Source organism: Lissotriton helveticus, chromosome 3_1, assembly GCF_964261635.1.
Source record: "Lissotriton helveticus chromosome 3_1, aLisHel1.1, whole genome shotgun sequence".
Classification (NCBI taxonomy): Eukaryota; Metazoa; Chordata; class Amphibia; order Caudata; family Salamandridae; genus Lissotriton; species Lissotriton helveticus.
The window spans coordinates 1,879,567,854-1,879,586,953 of NC_136061.1; the positions used below are offsets into that span (position 1 = coordinate 1,879,567,854).

At 47.0% G+C, this 19,100-nt stretch overlaps 1 protein-coding gene across 1 annotated transcript in view; it reads right to left on the reverse strand.

Annotated features, from left to right (window-relative positions):
• LOC144823935 (sperm-specific sodium:proton exchanger-like) overlaps positions 1-19,100 on the reverse strand; it is a 5,382,759-nt gene that overhangs the window by 2,352,696 nt on the left and 3,010,963 nt on the right. The window contains exon 10 of the mRNA XM_078682869.1: positions 10,067-10,164. Coding sequence (XP_078538995.1) covers positions 10,067-10,164 — 98 coding nt within the window. The remainder of the gene's footprint in view (positions 1-10,066; positions 10,165-19,100) is intronic.

Here is a 19,100-nt window from a genome sequence, read left to right on the forward strand (position 1 = left end):
GACTAAAGTGGAACATCAAGAGCGATGGTGAAAACGTAGTTTGGGCTAAACTCCTATATGACATCAACAGTGCCCGCTTTTGGGAAATAGTAAACGGGATCATGCGTCCGCAACACAAAGAAATAGGATCTTACATCTCTGAAGAGATCGGGATAAAATATCTCTCCAGTCATTTCAATAACTACACAGAGCATCTAGGAGTCCAAACGGGGGCTAGAAAGATTCCAGAGAGAAATCGGAAAACGTGCACGCCAGAGACACTGGGACAGACCTATTCAGGCATAAACACCAATCTCTCAGAGAAATTGAGGTGCCAGCAGTTAGACTTAATTAAAAAGCAGATATCCAAAGGCAGGAAAGAAGGCGCCCAGGGAACAAATGGCATTCCACCTACCCTCTAAAAAGCAATGAACAAAGAGTGGGCGGACATCATGCAACCTTTATTCTTGGAAATCAGGTTACTCAGCAGAATTCCAGAATCCTGGAGAGGTTTGACGATTGTTCCAATTTACAAAAAAGGAGACAAGGCTCATCCAAACAACTACCACCTAATAGCCCTTATTGAAAACGAGGCTAAATATTTTTCCAGCACCATTTATATTTAAAAAAAAATCTTTTTATTGTCATTTCAAAAAGCAAATAGCTCAAAATCAAGTAACAGTATGGACCATTGCACTACTGAATTCATCATTCAGTTATAATAAAAACACAATAACAGAGATACTGTAAATTTTCACACATCACATGAAGTAGGAAGAGGACATATTCAGATAATACATTTAAACAATCGGATTCGCAAATAAATATGCTATCAAATATTTCCAATAGTCTTTAGGCCCGGATCGAATAGGTAATTCTTCTTCATAGGGTTTTACCGTATCTTGACAGTAGGACATGTCATGAAGCCATTGTTTGATTTGGGGTGCGTTCTTACTCTCCCAACATAAGGAAACCCTCCGTTTAGCAAGCAATAAAGCCACCATGCAGAACTTGTGCTTAATAGCACGCACATTACTTAATAGCCCCAGTAGACAAGTACGGACAGTGCAATCAATATCAATCTCCACCATTTCCCCCAACAGCAAGGTGACCTTTGTCCAATATTCACTCACTTTTGGGCAGTGCCATGCAAGGTGTATAAAGTCCGCCATGTCAGCACCACATCGTTTACAACTCACTTCCTGACGGAGTCCATATCTATAAAGTCTTGCAGGTGTGTAATAAGTTTGATGTAAGTATTTACAATGTAAAATCCTTAAATTGCCGTTGGGCGTTAACATTTAAGTGAGGGAACAGGCAGTCTGCCACTCCGCCTCAGTAAGGGGAATATCATGAGTTCCTCATTCCATCTCACCAGTGCGTTGTGTGTGTTGTGAGCTATTTCGCTTTGCGCCATGGTGTAGAGTCGTGAAACTAAATGCGTGGTGTTTGGGGAAGATAAAATGAGCTGCAATGTGTTCAATTGTGGTGGTTCAGCCCGGTAGTTGGGGTATAACTTCTTAATCACCCCTTGTAGTCTGTCATAAGTGAAATGAAACAATAAAGTCTGATTTTTAATGTACGATAAATCTTGCGTTGTTTTGAACATCCCATTATGATACAAATCTCCCAGGGTGTCTATCTCTACTTGGTGCAACAAGCGCATACCGACTTCCTCACCCCTAACAGAAAGCTCAGGATGGTGGTGTAGTGGTAGGGCTGGGGCATACAGGGGTAATTTATTTGCCAGCCTACCTAGTTTATGCCACGTTGCATTGGTGGTGTCAATGGTATTGATATCCTTAGCATGTAGCGGTGGTCAATGATGTATTACAATAGAGGCCAAAGGTATTGGCAATGCATCCCCTTCTTCTATGGCAGTGTGCGTCAAATACGGAATCGGTGGCATATTGTGCCTGGGCACAGAGATAATATAGCAAGAAATCAGGCACACACAGACCGCCTTTAGAGTATGGTAGTGTTAAAGTTCGCAGCTCTATACAAGCCTGTTTGCCCGCCCAGATCAATTTGAGCACTAAGGAGGACAGTCGTCTGAAAACATCTGTTGGGGGAGGAATCGGGATATTGTTAAATAGGTAGAGGACTTTGGGTAGAATGACCATTTTTTCAATTGCTATTCGATCTGCTAGCGATAAGGGCAATTGTATCCAACAACTTATTTTGTCATCTAGCGAGGAGAGCACTCTACCATAGTTGGTTCTAATAACAACCTCAGGATCCCGGTGGTACCAGATATCTAGGTATTTTATGGGGTCAGTCTGCCATTCTAATGAGAATTCTGTGGGGTGTGGAGTGTGGTGTTCGTTAGTGGGATAATAGAAGACTTCGACCAATTGATTTGGAGCCCAGATAGTCTCCCAAATTTGATATATTTGCGCAACAATGGGGTTAACTTCTGTTCAGGGTCATGGACATAGAGTAACATATCGTCCGCATATAGTGAAATGTGTAAGGGCCTACTTGGCAACTGCAAGGCTGAGGATCGATGTCTCTGTCTGACTTTACATGCTAGCGGCTCAAGTGCCAACGCGAATAACAAAGGGGATAAAGGGCATCCCTACCTCGTCCCCCACGCTATAGGTATCGGATCGGAGATGTAACCATTCACCCGGATCCTAGCTGCAGGCTGCGTATATCATAACTGGACCCACTGAATATACATAGGGGGAAACCCATCCTCCGGAGCACCGTTAGCAGATATGACCATTCGATCGAATCAAAAGCCTTGGCGGCATCTAACATGACCGCCACTGCCTTCGTACTTGGTATCAAATAGTAGGAGAGGGCGAATAACGTCCGGGTGTTGTGCGTAGTAGCCCTAGATGATATAAAACCAGACTGGTCCGGGAGGACCAAGTTGGTCATAAGGGGTTGTAGCCTTGTAGCAAGCATCTTGGCTAAGATCTTAGAATCAACGTTGAGTAACGAGAGGGGCCTATAAGAGTCACAGGTTTCAGGGTCCTTTGCAGGCTTCAGGAGGGCAATCATCACCGTGCCAGCAGGTCAGCAAAACTTTTTGTAAAATTCACAGGTGAACCTGTCAGGGCCCGGGGCTTTACCGTTTGGTAACGATTTGATAACGTCTTTGACTTCTTCTTCCGTGATTGGCATCCAAAGGTAGGCCCGCTGCGCGTCCAATAGCCATGCAATGGCTACATCCGCAAGATAGTTCAAAACTTCCGTTGATGACGCTACCAGCTGTGATTCATACAGCGTGCTGTATGTTTTTACAAAACTTTGTAAGACGCCCTTTGCATCCGTACTTAGGCAGCCATCCTCCCCACGTATCTGCGACACTGTTTGGGATCTATGCCCTTCACAAATTTTTTATGCTAATACTCTGCCCGGTCTACCCCCTTCACCAAAGGCCCTAGCGGCGGGACGTTTAAACAAATATTTAAGTTCATCCTCAGCAAAAGCCTGATATTCAGACAGCACCTGCCTCAGTTCCACCAGTAGTGACGAGTTTTGTGTACGCTCGTATTCACTTTCAAGCGTCTTCAACCTGGCCTCACAGCGCGTTAGTTGCCCACGAATATCCCTTAAAATCCCAACATTGGTGCTTATACATACCTCTCTCAAAGTGGCTTTAAAAGCCTCCAATAGAAGGCCCGGATCCTCAGTGGAGGGTACGTTCAGTCGAAAATAGTCTTTAATAGCCGTGGCTATAGTATCCGTATTTATTGAATCAGTAAGTGCTTTAGCGTTAAACCTCCAGCTATATGGAGGCGGTGTGTAAGATGGTATCAGAAGGGACAGTAAAATGGGGTTATGATCAGATAGCGTTTTAGGCAAGTGCTTCACCTCTGAGGTCCAAAGCAGCTCTGTCTGTGATCCAAGCCAGTAGTCAATATGGGACCAACTACCATGTGCCGCTGATGTGTGTTGCTTCTCTGGATCCCGGGTTCCGCACCCTCCATATATCGTGTAATTGCATTTCAGTCATGACATCCAATTCCTTGGCCCGGGCCCTTCGGTGTGGTTCTGTGGTGGTACCCGAGCGGTCTAGATGTTCATTCAGGACAAGGTTCAAAGTCCCCTCCCCAAATCAACGCTCTACCCAACTCACCATGTATGCGCTGCCAAACCTCGTGGTAAAAATCAGGTGCGTCAATGTTGGGACTATATGTGTTAATAATCGTTATCCGCTGCCCTCTAAGTGTACCTGCAATTATGATATATCTACCTTGACTGTCCCCTATTGTATGTTCAACTTTAAAATTCGTGCCCTTTTTCAAGAATATCATGACCCCTCTAGAGTATGAGGAATACGTGGAGTTATGAACCGATTCAGCCCACTTACAGCCTAAATGGCTGTGTGCGTGTGGAGCGATGTGCGTCTCTAGTAGTTGCGCGATGTCGATATGCCATCTATCAAAACACGCAAAGACTTGTTTGATTTTTTGGGGGGTTGGTAAACCCTTGGATATTCCACGTGAGCAGATTTAGGTGTAACCGACTCGGTACAGTGTCAGTCTTGTCTGTCATGTATGCTTGAGTAACAGCAAGTGAGGAACGTGCCCGTAGTGTCCTTTGGCAAAAACTGTGGTGTGACATTACAGGAGTCTCAATATAAAACCTCACATATTGGATCTCAGCAATGCATCTCAAGCGGTCGGGTCCGTCAAACTTATCCAACCCCCAACTTAGCCTCTCCCTACCCACTCCAGCAACCCAATCATGCCGAAGCCATAACCCATATTCGAAGCCCCATCTGAACATCAACTGCATGGAGAACACCCATGTGGTGGTTCGCCCAGGGTACACAACACTATCCAAATTAATGGATGTGGACAGACCATAATCATTAATACAGACTAAATCCAAACAAACAGATTGGAATAGTATTGACAACAATGCGATTGTCACAATTAAAAGCTTATCGTATTACTGTGCCTATGTATTACCTAAACCTGGCAGACATGCCATATTGGGTGAACTCGCCTCCCCCCAATGCGGGCGCCATGCATTTGAATTTCAAACTCCGCGATGATCGTACGAGCTTCACCACAACCAGGAATCACATAGTAACATTGCATGCCGCTCTCCCTAAACTGTAAGTGATAGAAACAGTAAGCTAGTAGTAGCTTCCAAGGCCCGATGTCCTAAACTTTCCCACCATACAGTACACGATATATATCTGAGCACCATGGTCGCCCATAGCCACTATATAATAACTGTTCACTAGGGCTGGGAGTGAACTGAAATATCACATGTGCTGGGCCCGATAGTAACATCCCAGACACCTCAAGAGAGGGACCCAACAGCAGCAGTTGCCACCTCTCCATTGACAGAAGTCCTCACATCACACAGGTAGGGTCTGGGAAATGCATTAAAGCCATTCATCTGTACAGCAGTCTTGTGGCTAAATGTCTCAGATTCCTGCCACCAGTGTATCCCACCGCTTAGCATCCATCTATAGACCTAGTATACAGTACGATGATGCCTAGGTAGTGTACCTCTTGTTCAATACTTACACTTACCCCTCAGGGACCACTCAGTGCCCAACGAGTTTGTAGTACCTGAGACAGACAGTTCAAGTGTTTGCATCATAACATCCATAATAGCAAAGACAACCATAGTAGAAGTTTGTGTTTTTGCTAGCTTCTCAGTCCGAATCCCGTTGTTGATCAGCACGTTTCTGCTCCTTGCGTTTGTTGGCGATCCAATCTTGGGCTGCCTTCGGCGTGGGGAGGATCGTTGGTTTACCCTCCCAAGTTACTTTCAAACGCGCTGGATACATCATGGCGTACTCCACTTGCAGTTCTCTCAGCTTCACCTTGACGCTGGCGAATTCCTTGCGGGTCTGTTGTACAGCAAACGTGTAAACCGGGTAAAACTCCAGCTGATTTCCTTGATATGCCACTTGTTTTTTCTCCCGTGCCATCCGTAATATGCTGTCTCAATCCCTATAATTCAGGATACGAGCCACTATAGGCCTGGGGGGGGCACCCGGCGGCGGTCGAGGCGCAAGAGATCTGTGTGCTCGTTCAACTATGAAGATCGAGGATAGATGTTCCACTCCAAAGATCACTCGACACAACCCTTCTACGCACGTCTCCATACGACCCGTGTTGGTCGACTCAGGAACACCTGCGATCCTGACGTTGTTGTGGCTCGATCTTGCCTCCAAATCCTCTGCCTTGTTTTTAATCACTTCCAACACTTTTTCCATCCCTCCACACTTAGTAGTGGTAGCATGTACCTCGTCTTCCATTGCCGATATATGGGTTTCGGACGTGTCCAGACGTTCACCCTGTTTGTCCAGTTTTGCCGCCATACTGTCCACGAGGCATGTAAGGTGGTCTAGCTTCCCATAAATGTCCGGCAAGCTCGACTGTATCGCCTTGAGGACGGATTCCATGCCGCTGTCCTTGGCAGTGTCCGCATCCGTCTACGTATCGTAGTGAGCCGCTGGTCCCCGCCCCGTCCTACGTGATTCAAAAGTAAGCTTCGGTTGTTGCTTGTCTGGTTTTCGAATCCTGGATAATTGAGTCGTAACTTTTGGACACCTACAAGCAAGTAGAACGAAGCAGTGTCAACTAGTGGATAGTTTACTACAGCGTTGATTGAAGTCATCGAAGCTGAACCCAGGAGCAGCACAGCAGAAACTCCCTCACCTTTCAGGGAGACGCCACCCTATTAGTCGTTGTCCGTTGCACCCAGGGAGGATCCCTGACCATTGGCGCGGGGTCAGCTAGGTGGATGGTGAGCGCGCAGGCAAAGTGCACCGTATCTCAGCCTTATGTGGCAAGGGAACCGCTATTCTTCAAGTGCCAGGACAAGGTGGTGTCGTTATCTAGGACGGTGCAGCAGGAGGTCCCATCGCAGGAGAAGCACCGTTACTAACCACCCAGGGACATTCCAGAAGCATTGCAAAGTGATCCGGAGCTAATGATACAGCATTGTCCAGCGCAGTACCCTCCCTCCAACTTTCCAATTGGAGCAGATCAGCATGATGCAATCCCCAGCGCACCAAGACTCGGGCTCAATGTAGATAAAATGGCCGCCTCTCAGTGTCACTCATAAAACTTCCGCCGACGGCATAATGAAAATGCCCATACTGTAGCAACGCGGCTCACTTGGTGTGCAGGTGGGCCCAACCAAGACGTCTTCACTCACACAGCGCCATGTTGGCCAGCGATGAGATAGTCAAAGCGGCTGCCTCCTGCATATCGTGTTCCGTCTTCATGGAGGCGCGCAGGGGGGTCGCATCGATGTTAGGGATCTCACGGTATAGCCAGCAGAGGCCACAGCTTAGCGGATGAGGGCAGAAAATGGCATGCAGGTTTTCACCACGCCTCCTACCTGGCCCATTAGTCTGATCCCGTCAGTTCTCAGAGGGCCGCCATGTTAGCACAGCCCCTGCTTCTCTGCCGCGATTGACCGCAACGTGCTCGGCAGCAACAGATGCTCACAGCCAACCCCACCTCAGACCTCACATGCAGGCAGCAGTGATCCTGGTCCCGGGTTTGCATTAAAAATAATTTTCTCCGTGGCAATGTTCATTGCGCCCTCCAGCCTTCCAGCAGCACAGCGGGCGCCATTTTGCGGAACTCCGGTCGCCGCTCTCGGAAAGCACAGAGGTTAGTTTTCACTTTGTTTCGCCCACGAACAGGTCGTGGAAGCTCTCCGCCGCTGCCTGTCACATTCCGATTGCTGTTGCTGCCAATATACAACTTAATGCCGCCTGTTTTAGGGATAAAATGTGCGGGACAGAGGTCCGTCTGGTGGGGCTGTCTCAACAGGCAGCCATCCAGCAGTGTGCCCTTTCCGGCACCATACTAGAGGAACTTACACTATGGGCTGAGTCAAACATGATAATACCGCTGAATCAGACAGGCTTTCGAAAAATGACTGAAACATCAACAAACATTCATGTCATCTCTTTAATAATCAATGCAGCGAAATCATCTAAAATTCCCTTACACCTGTGTTACATTGACTTCAGCGCCGCATTCGATAACATCGAGAGAGGTAGACTATGGGGAAAACTGGCGCAATGGGGCCTACCACAGTCCACCATAAACATGCTGATGCTCCTCCACACGGACACCTGGGTGCAGGTGAAACTAGGAAGGGATACTCACCTGTCCTCAAAAGTACCAACTACTAAGGGGGTTAAACAAGGGTGCGTGCTTGCGCCAACCTTGTTTAATCTTTTTATGGCGGACCTATCGAAAGTGCTCAATGCCTGTAACTCCCACTCACCGAGGGTAGGAGGGAAAACCTTGAGCAACCTTATGTATGCAGATGACGTAGTGCTACTCAGTCACACCTACATTGGACTTCAACGACTTCTGACTGAAATGCAGAAATACGCCACGCAAAATAACAAAAATAAACCTCAGCAAGACACGTACAATGTCAATAAACAACAAAAAAACAACAGAAGAGTTGGTCTCTTGGTGACAAAAAAATTTATCCAGCTTGTGAGTATAAATTTCTGGGAGTCATATTTGAAAAAGAAGGTTGTTTTGCGCACCAGAAGCAGGAAATAAGAAGGAGAGGCTCATTGATCGCCCTGACGATGAAAAACCTGGCAACCCAACTGACAGGTCCGACTATGACCCCGTTTTTGAAGGTAATTCAGGTGAAATTGCTTCCCTCGATCACCTACGGTAGTGAGGCAATGCGGGGAAAAGATTCTAAAGACCTGCATAGTACACAGGTTAAAGCCTACAGAACAATGTTCTCTCTCCCGCCCTACACATCTCCGGCTCAAATAAAACTGGAGTTCGGCCTGCAAAAACAATACTTAGCCAGGTACGGGACATACATCATCTGTTGGCATAAACTAAGAAGCACCACTACAAACACACTGAACTCTCTGCTATGGTGTGACATACAATGCAGGGACGTTTCTGGGCAAGAAATTACCTTCAGCTAGCCTCGGAAGCCACTAAACTCTCAGAGCTCTCGGAAATACAACTTGGGCATAACAACTTCAAAAAACTAGTCTGGAAAAATGTTAAATCACTCTCCTTATTGGAGGATAAGGCACTATTCTCAAAAAGATTGCATGCATGGATGACCCTAAATTCCTATAAATTACCTCCACAAATATATTTCAACCAGGGTTTTCGTAAAGCCACGTAAATGAACTTTCTAAAGTGCAGACTAGGGATTCTGCCATGTACATGGCACCTACCACCATGGCTGAGGAAAGAAGGAAAAGAGACCTGCAGGCTATGTAATTCCAATAATGGTGATATCCTTCACGTAACCTGTTTATGTGAAGGGCTGCAACAAGCACGACAACTGCTCCTTAAAGACCAATTTAAGCAAAAAGGGATCTGCACCAGAAGGCATGCGGTGGTCGCCTGCCTGAATCCGTCAAACACCAAACTAAACTGAAGATTTGTGAAATTCCTGACGGTGGCCGAACAGAGAATGCCAAAATTGGAGTAAATGGCATAGAGCCAGGCCGTTTAGCAGATGGACAATAGGACCCAATGACATCTTACTGAACATGTCCATCTAGCACCATGGGGACAACTTTGTGTAAGAAGAGTCCATGCAGTAAACACAGTATATGGTTGAACAGGACGAGAGCAAATGAATACGGGGATCAGTATTTTCCAGCAGCTAGTGTAAAAAAGTGCGCTTCAACCAGTGTTACTGAATTATCTTTTTTAAATTGTAAGGAATTCCTATTTCATGACCTATTTTAAGGGTTTTAAACAATGATGTTTTAAGAATGTTGTACTATGTGTTGCAATGATTTTAATTAACTATGCAAAAATAAACTTCAACTTCAACTACATGTAAAACAAGCCAAATATATGGATGGATCTATGTTTGTTTTTGGCATCTCAGCTGCTGCCATTGTTGTGGATATATGCTATGCAGACGCTGGCCGGACCGCTGACAGAATTTCACAATTCACCATAGGGCAGCTGCGTACAAGCAGCACACAAATAACCTAGTTACGTTAAAAAAAATTAAAGGAATAGTTTATGATACACCAACTAAAATCTGGATAGTTTCTCAATGTATTATTCCACCATTATAATTGGCACAAAAACAACCTGATTATCTTATAACACTGAAAAGGAATACTTACTTTCCTTTTCGTTCTATATAGGTTTCCGTTGCTCCAACTAATATCCTGGTTGTTTCACGATTTAGTATCCCAGAATTGTATTGTCTCCAGTAACTAATCTTTAAAACAAAGAAACAGTTTCATCATTATGTAATATCGCAAATTATGGCCAAAAAACGTGTTGCTTGCGACTATAAATTTTCGAGTGTGTAAACATTATTGCTCTACTAACGAGCTTATCAAAACGTAACCTACATTTAGGCTATGAGCTTGGAAGTTGCTTGATATATGTCAACAGCAGATGAGTATTATGGTTAATTGTTGATTTATGCCATCGTGATTATTTCATGTAATGTTTTGGTGGTGTCAATGTCATTGACTAGCGTTGCATAGGTTAACATTTGAGTTCATACCACTAAATACAATTGCATAATCCTACGCAAAGTTGTTTAGGTATGCCTCATATAGTAAAGCGTGCATGTGGCAAGAGATGGACAAATCTAATTTTGAGACGCCTACTGCATCTTAAATGTCCTAGCAACAAACTGTTTTATAATAAGTGTTGTTTAGTCAGGTAAACATGGGAGAATTGAAAAGTAGTATTGGGGTTAAACTACTCAAATCCCTCCAGCTTATACAAACTGTTAGATTGGTCGTTCTTGTCTGTGGCCAAGGCAGCAGGAAAACACAGGGGCATATTATCAAGGGGGTTTATCTCCGCTTTTTTGGCTTTAAAAGCCAAGAAAGCGGAGATAAAATGATCTCCCTATTACCTAGCTGTCGCTAACACCAGTTAGTGACAGCTAGTAGGAGATAGCGACCATCTTGGGCCCTACTTTGCATGTCTGTGATATTTATCACTAATGACATGCAAAGTGGGCGTGCCAAGATGTTAGCGACTGGAAACAGTCGCTAACATCGCTATCTCCTATTACCAACTTTTGGAGATATTCGCGCTAAGCGCGAATATCTCCAAAAACTAACACCTGCCCTGAGCAGTTCTTAGCCATGTTATCCAATGGGAGGTGGATAACATGGCTAAGAGCATTAGCTCGGTAATGCATGAATATCGCTGACTTTTCAGCGATATTCATGCATTGCGGCCGATTTTTATCGCATTTGCGATAAACCTTGATAATAGCAAGGTTTATCTGCGATAATTTCTGACGATGCTTAGCGGTAAAAAAATCGTTGCTAAGCATCGTTAGCGATAAATATCGCTTAACGTTGGTAATATGCCCCAGTGTTACTATATTCACCAGCCCTTCAGCATACTATCAACTGTGCCCTTCTGAGACCTCTGGTTAACACTCCTTTAGAGAAAGCGGGCCTGTCACAAGTAGGGTAGTTGTTCATAAATAGCAAATTCATCACACTTTACCAATTCGGATGAAAAGGAGACACCACTGCTTTAGACACATTTGCTTTTCTCAGAATGCGACATGTGGCATTAACTAGATGGTCCACCTTCTCTGATGAGCTGGCGGAAATCCCAACTGATAACTCACATGATCACGGTTCACCGAGAGAAAGGGTGGATTTCCGGGTTCGCCTGACTGCACATTGAAGATTCAACTGCACCTGATAATAAGACCCTTAAGAAATCGGAAACCGATCTATGAGTTAGTGTACATGCTGTGACTTTAAAGTACTGTCATTTTCTGAACAGATTATACTTCTCTGCCAGGTTCCTGCGTAGTATAGGACGCCATATGCGCCTTATGATTATTCCCTGACAGGATATATTATAACTTAAGCCCAGATTCGGAAGGCTACTGGTTTTACTATGTCTATGTAGAATAGACACCAGTCAGCCATCAAGCAGCTCGTGTCACATATTCGACCCTGCTGGCTTCTTTCACTTGGCATCAATCAATCAATCAATCAATCAAGAAATTTGTATAGCGCGCTACTCACCCGGAGGGTCTCAAGGAGCTTGGGGGAAAGGGGTCCGCTACTGCTCGAACAGCCAGGTCTTGAGTTGTTTCCTGAAGGAGAGGTGGTCTTGGGTAAGACGGAGGTGGATGGGGAGGGAGTTCCAAGTCTTGGCTGCCAGGTAGGAGAAGGATCTTCCTCCCATGGTGGCTCTTTGAATGCGTGAAACGGCGGCGAGGGCGTGGCTGGTCGATCGTAGCTGGCGGGTGGGAGTGTAGAAGGTCAGGCGGTTGTTGAGGAACTGGGGCCCAGGTCGTGGAGGGCCTTGTGTGCGTGGGTGAGGAGTCAGAACGTGATTCTCTTGCTGACGGGGAGCCAGTGCAGGTCTCTCAGGTGTCCGGAGATGTGGCTGTGTCGGGGAGTGTCCAGGATGAGTTGTGTGGAGGCGTTCTGGATGCGTTGGAGTCTTTTCTGCAGTTTGGCTGTGGTTCCGGTGTAGAGGGTGTTTCCGTAGTCCAGTCGGCTGGTGATGAGTGCCTGGGTGACCGTCTTCCTGGTTTCGGTGGGGATCCATCGGAAGATCTTTCGGAGCATGCGTAAGATGTTGAAACACGATGATGAGACGGCGTTGACTTGTCTGGTCATCGAGAGGGAGGAGTACAGGATGAAGCCCAGGTTGCGTGCGTGGTCCGTTGGTTTGGGTTCGCTGCCCAGGGCAGGGGGCCACCAGGAGTCATCCCAGGCAGAGGGTGATGATCCAAGGATGAGGACTTCCGTCTTGTCTGAGTTCAGTTTCAGGCGGCTGTACATCATCCACTCGGCTACGTCTTTCATCCCTTCGTGTAGGTTGGTTCTGGCGGTGGCTGGGTCGTTGGTGAGGGAGAGGATCAGCTGGGTGTCGTCGGCGTAGGAGATGATGTTGAGGTTGTGTTTGCGTGTGATGGCTGCTAGGGGCCTCATGTAGAAGTTGAAGAGGGTGGGGCTGAGTGATGATCCTTGTGGTACGCCACTTTGGTGGCCTTGGATCCGAACGGGGGGAGGCGGACTCTCTGGGTTCTTCCGGCGAAGAACGAGATGATCCACTCCAGTGCCTTCTCTTAGATTCCGATGTTGTTGAGGCGTTGTACTAGGGTGCGGTGGCAGACAGTATCGAACGTTGCGGAGAGGTCCAGGAGGATGAGGCCCGCTGTTTCTCCGTTGTCGAGCAGGGCTCGGATGTCGTCAGTGGCTGCGATGAGGGCGGTCTCGGTGCTATGGTTGGCTCGGAAGCCGGACTGCGAGTGGTTGAGGGATCCGTTTGTCTCGAGGAAGGCGGCAAGCTGTCTGTTGACGATCTTCTCGATGACTTTGGCAGGAAACGGGAGGAGCGAGATGGGGCGGTAGTTCTTGAGGTCGGTGGGGTCTGCTGATGGTTTCTTCAGGAGGGCGCTGAGTTCGGCATGCTTCCAGCTCTCCGGGAAGGTGGCGGTGTTGAAGGAGCAGTTGATGATGTCCCGGAGTTGGGGTGCGATGACGGAGTTGGCCTTGTTGAAGACGTGGTGGGGGCATGGGTCGGTTGGCGATCCGGAGTGGATGGTGTTCATCGTGTGGATGGTGTCTTTGGTGCTGACCGGGGTCCAGGCGCGGAGGGTGGTTCTGTGGTTGGGTGCGTGGTCTGTGCGCCGAAGCTGTTGTGTATGTCTGCGATCTTGCTGTGGAAGAACGAGGTGAGTGAGTCGCAGAGGTCTTGTGAGGGAGTGATGTTGTTGTTTCCGGCGCTGGGGTTGGGGGAGCAGCTGCAGGGATCGGGGAGCGGGGTAGAGCAGCGGGAGAGAAACGGCGGTGGAGGCACACAAAAGCAATCATGGGCACAACAGAGGATGAGAGAAATACAATTACTGGCACAATGCAATTACTGGAAAAATACAATTACTGGCACAACGAGATCAGGGGCACAACAGTGAGGCAGATACGAATGGGAACCGGCGGCAGCAAACGGAGACCGGGCACACTAAGGATGGGCCACGCGGCGGGTGGAGCGACCGGCTCTGACCAGGTCAGGTCAGGTCACAGCCCCCCGCCTCGCGGACACCACCTTATGTATCCAGTGGGAGGGAGGAGCAGCTGGGAGGCGGGAGCGGGGTGGCGAGTGGGGAGGGGAGCGGTGCGGTGATGCTGGAGGGAATGGGGTGGGGCCGTGGGGGAGCAGCGGCAGGGATCGGGGAGCGGGGTGGAGCAGCGGGAGAGAAACGGCGGTGGAGGCACACAAAAGCAATCAGGGGCACAACAGAGGACGAGAGAAATACAATTACTGGCACAATACAATTACTGGAAAAGTACAATTACTGGCACAATACAATTACTGGAAAAATACAATTACTGGCACAACGAGATCAGGGGCACAACAGGGAGGCAGATACGAAAGGGCAGCGGTGGCAGCAAACGGAGACCGGGAACACTAAGGATGGGCCACGTGGCGGGTGGAGCGACCGGCTCTGACCAGGTCAGGTCAGGTCACAGCTCCCCGCCTCGCGGACACCACCTTATGTATCCAGTGGGAGGGAGGAGCAGCTGGGAGGCTGGAGCGTGGTGGCGAGTGGGGAGGGGAGCAGGCATGGAGTTGACGTCATTCCAGGATATAGTAGGAAGAGGTATCCCGGACTATTGGAGGACTAGTTGACACAAGCGTAGACTGTTCCCCTTTAATAATGCTACTGGGATACATTCACCGTTTCCCCAAGACAATACAGTGGCTGATAGCAGAGTTAATAGTATTAGCAAAACTCAGATTGCTGCGCTCCTGCAGGAGGGCCTCTCCTCCTAGGTCAAAGGATTGGTTAACAGGTGCTTGTATAAATGGGGATACACACAGTATTGTTGGTTGCTGATCCCTTAGGTATGCCATAGAGACATTTGGGGACCACTCATACATTATATGGCTTGCCATTCTACTAGTAATAACGCTGCATGATGAAAGATACTGTTGTACGAATCCCTTAAGATACGTTCTGACAGACAGTGGCTATAGGGTTTTTTAATTAGCTGTAAAACCGGCTGCTTATGATCTGCTTTACTCCACCGTGGGACAATTAGTCATTGAAACTTGTCTGGATCTTCCCTTTCCCCAGGCGTGTCATTATAATGTATTCACTATTACACACACTCAAAACATGCCCTCCACTGATTTCTCTGCACCTCCATTGATGGGATCAATTAGGTTTTGGTGGGTGGGAGTTCCGCCATAAAATCGTAGAGGAGCTCCTATCACCAAACTCAAGGTTACTCACCTAATTTATAGCTGAGGAGAAATGCCAGGTATCCGATGGCAGCTTTTTACTGGCTCCACCATTGAAAACCTTTGCCTGTCAGTCCTTACATCACAGGCCCTTGTTAGGCCACTACCAATGATTTTCCATGCCCAGGTCCTCCACATGCTCTAAGTGTGGCAGGTAGCTTTACACCAAGGGGCTGACCAGCGGACGCCATGGTCTCAGCAGAACTCGCAGGCTGGGTGGCCACTTCCTGGCTTCAAATAAGCCCGTAACCGGGTAGCATGGTCCCTAAACACATAGGAGCCCTTCCTTAGGCTTGCTTTTGCAACATATATTACGTTTCTTTAAAATTCAACTAGTTTCTAGTTGATACCGCGATACAAGTAAACCCACAGAGTAGGAATTGGGTGAATACATGTGAATATAACAGGTCTAAATAAAAGTACAATACTAGTAATAGTGATAACTTCTATATAAGATACTGTAATATATATAGGGATACTGGAATTATGTGGCAATAGAGGTCCAAATAATGTATCAGATTTAACTAAATGGTGCTGCAAGAATAGTAATATAATGTGGTGTGCTGGTGTATGCATTGTGTATGCTGGTGGGTGTGCCCTGCCACTCGCTGTGTTTCTTTCCCTCACTCCCCTATTTGCACCATCCGTCTCCTACAGTTTCAGTGTATGCCCCATCCCCTTTCAGTCCCATTATGCCTTGAGTCCTCCATTGTCCCTCTGTATACCCCTTTTTAGGTCGAGCCTAGCGTTGCAGCCATGCGCCGCTCACTTTGCGATGCATGCAGTATTCAGTATAGCGTGGAAGCTTTGTGGAAGATCGGCCCACTCTACGCCCATCTTTTTCATTGGCTTTGGTCCTAAGTGCTGCCTTCCAATTGGTTTTAGGCCTGTTAGTCCCTCCTCATGACCGCCATGTTGCCATTTGTATCCTTGCATTGGTACTGGCCCCTTTACTCCGAACACTATTTTCTTCCCTGTCTCCCCCTCCGCCCCCTCCTGCCGTCTGTGACTTCTCTCCCACCCACTCCCGTTCGTGCCTTCTCGCCCGCCCGCACTCCCATTTCCAATGCAATAAATGCGTGTCCTATTGCATTGCAAATGCTTGTTATCAGTCATTCCCTGTTCTGCTGGTATATGTACGGGGGTTGCTTATGGTCCTGAAAAACCTTCAGTACAGGCCTTGATCCCTTTCCATGCTCGGCCGGTCCCGGGCACACACTCGATGCGGCCGCTGCGTTTGCAAGGTGTCCCGCCTACTCGCCATTGTTGCTCTCGCTCCTTGGGACATCATGACCGCCAAAGCTGCACGTTTCAGAGAGTTGAAAGCTTTTGTTAGAAAGCTTCCTTGTCTATGTTGGGAGACGCTGAAGTGAGTGCCCGGCTCCCTGGTGTTTACTTTCTCTAAGCAATGAGTCTTGCTGCTTCCGGGGCCTGCGGTTCACTTTGCTCTTATTGAGATATCAGGCAACAGCACCAAACCAAGCCACCTCAAAAATGTGAAACGACTCCCTCCAACTTCTTCAGAAGCAGAATGTCTGATCTTGGTATTTCTTGAGACGTTTGCTGCATACAGTTGATCACAACATTCTTCGCACTCGTCTATCAGAAGAGACAGTTCTGAAATGGCTCGGATGCTATCTCACTAATCTTCTTCAAATGTTGAAACTGTCAACTTTACATCAGTAGTCTCCTGTTGCCTTTTCGTGTGACACAGGACTCCATACTGTCTGCCATCCTGCTCAGATGTGATGCTTCTCTAGGTGAACTGTTGTGCTTGCTTCCAGTATGCTGATGACACCAAGAATTGCCACAAAGCCTTAAAGTGTACTGGCCAAGTAGGCTCTGACTCTAAACACATGCACATTTGAAATACTGTTCTGGATGAGATAGATGAAGCTCACACAAATTCAAGTTCTTTGTTCAAACTGAATTGGTAACTGATAGGACAGAACAGATGAACAAAAGGGGCATCACACCAAAAAGTTCTCTCTTCCGCTATGTCATTTGGTCTTATCCTAGAGTCAAAACTAAAACTTGGACTCCCATTTAAAGGCAACCGCCAATGGGGCAGACACCATCTCAGAATTATTCATCAGTCAAATAGTGAATTTTAAAACTTAGTCTAAGCTATGGGCATATCCAGAAATTAATTCTGATTTTGACCTGCACAGCGGCTTAGTAAAAGTCCATCTTGAACCATGACAGTAGTCTTACACTCTGCTGCTTGACTCCTCTCCAGAACATGGAATGTTTATCACATCTTTTCAGAGTTTGCGTTATTTAATTGGCTACCTCTTTTAAGTTACGAGCTGCACATATAAACCTGCATTTGTCCCCTGCAAGGCACAACATTTGAATACCGAAAAACAACCTGGCAAAAAAGGAGGAGAAAGCATAGAAGGAGGAAGCATAGACCTAAGGAGTAAGAATTGCCCTGCCCGGCCCTGCATTGCCCGTTCCAAATTCAAAAACATTGTGCACCATGAAACATACTTTCTCTTGTAAAGCTCTTAGGGGCCTATTTATGAGCCAGTTTGCGTTGCTCTTGCAGAACCTATGTGGTGCAAAAGCGACGCAAACCGTACATGTGATTTATTAAGCCATGCAAGGCAACTTTGCGTGGCCCTGAGTGGCTCCATAAATCTGGAGTAAGGCAATGCAGCATAAACCACTGCGTTGCCTTACTCTGCCCTAGGAAGGCATTCCATTGAGGACAAAAATCATTGTTTCATTATATGTGCATATTGTTTATGCTATGAAGACACTTTGGGGCCTCAAATGAATTGTGGGTCACTATCGGTGTGGCAATTGTCTGATGTGTGATTCAACTATAAACACCAAACATTTTGTGCATGAGAATGTTAAAATTGATTTGAAAGACCATACCAATTGCAATTCTCAAAACGTGGTATACGCAATTTGGTGCCCATGTGGTCTAATTTACAACGGTCAGACTACCCAACGGGTAAAAAGTCGACTTTCCCACCATAAAAAAAAAAAACAACAAAGGAAATGATGGACGGAACGTTGACAACACAAGCACTCACCCCCAGTCAACTGATCTGGGTTTAATCCATCACCGTTCTTTAGCCCACTCTGCCACCCCAGTTCAGACATGGCCATATGCAAATCAGTCTGACCCTGTGCCTCATGGGAACAGTCCAGCCCGAACTGCCAAGCCATGCCTTCCCTGGACCGGAAACAACCTACCGAGGACCGGTTTCTGTCATTTCAGCCGTCTTGTTAATGTTAATGTTAAAAGCATTTGTACAGCGCACGGACGCCGGGAGGTTTCATGGCGCTAGAGACGAAGCGGTGAAGATGGACATGTGATTACTCGTAGGCTTGCCGGAACAGATACGTTTTAAGAAGTGTCCTGAAAGAGACGTAACTGGGGCAGAGTCTAAGTTCACTCGGAAATGAATTCCATAGCCTGGGGGCCAGGAAAGAAAATCTAAGGCCACCATGTTTTTTCCGCTTAAATGAGGGGATGACAAGCAGGTTATGGTGGAAAGAACGAAGGGCCCGAGAGGGGACATAGCGATGGATTCTGGAGGCAATGAAGGCCGGGCCCTGATCAGAGAGAGCCTTGAAAATTGTACACCCCATTTTAAAGATGCAGCGTTTGGCCACCAGGAGCCAGTGAAGGTTCCTCAGAAGTGGAGAGACATGTTGATGTTTAGGCTGGTGGAAAACAAGCCTAGCAGCTTAATTTTGCACCAGCTGCAGACGAATGAGCTGGTAAGCAGGAATGCCAACATAAAGAGCGTTGGCGTAATCAATGCAAGAGGTGATTAAGGCCATGATGACAAGAATAAGAGCCTCCATGGTCAGAAACCTACAGATTTTGCGAATTCTGCGAAGGTGAAAAAAACAGGAAGAGGTAACAGCATTAATCTGAGGTTT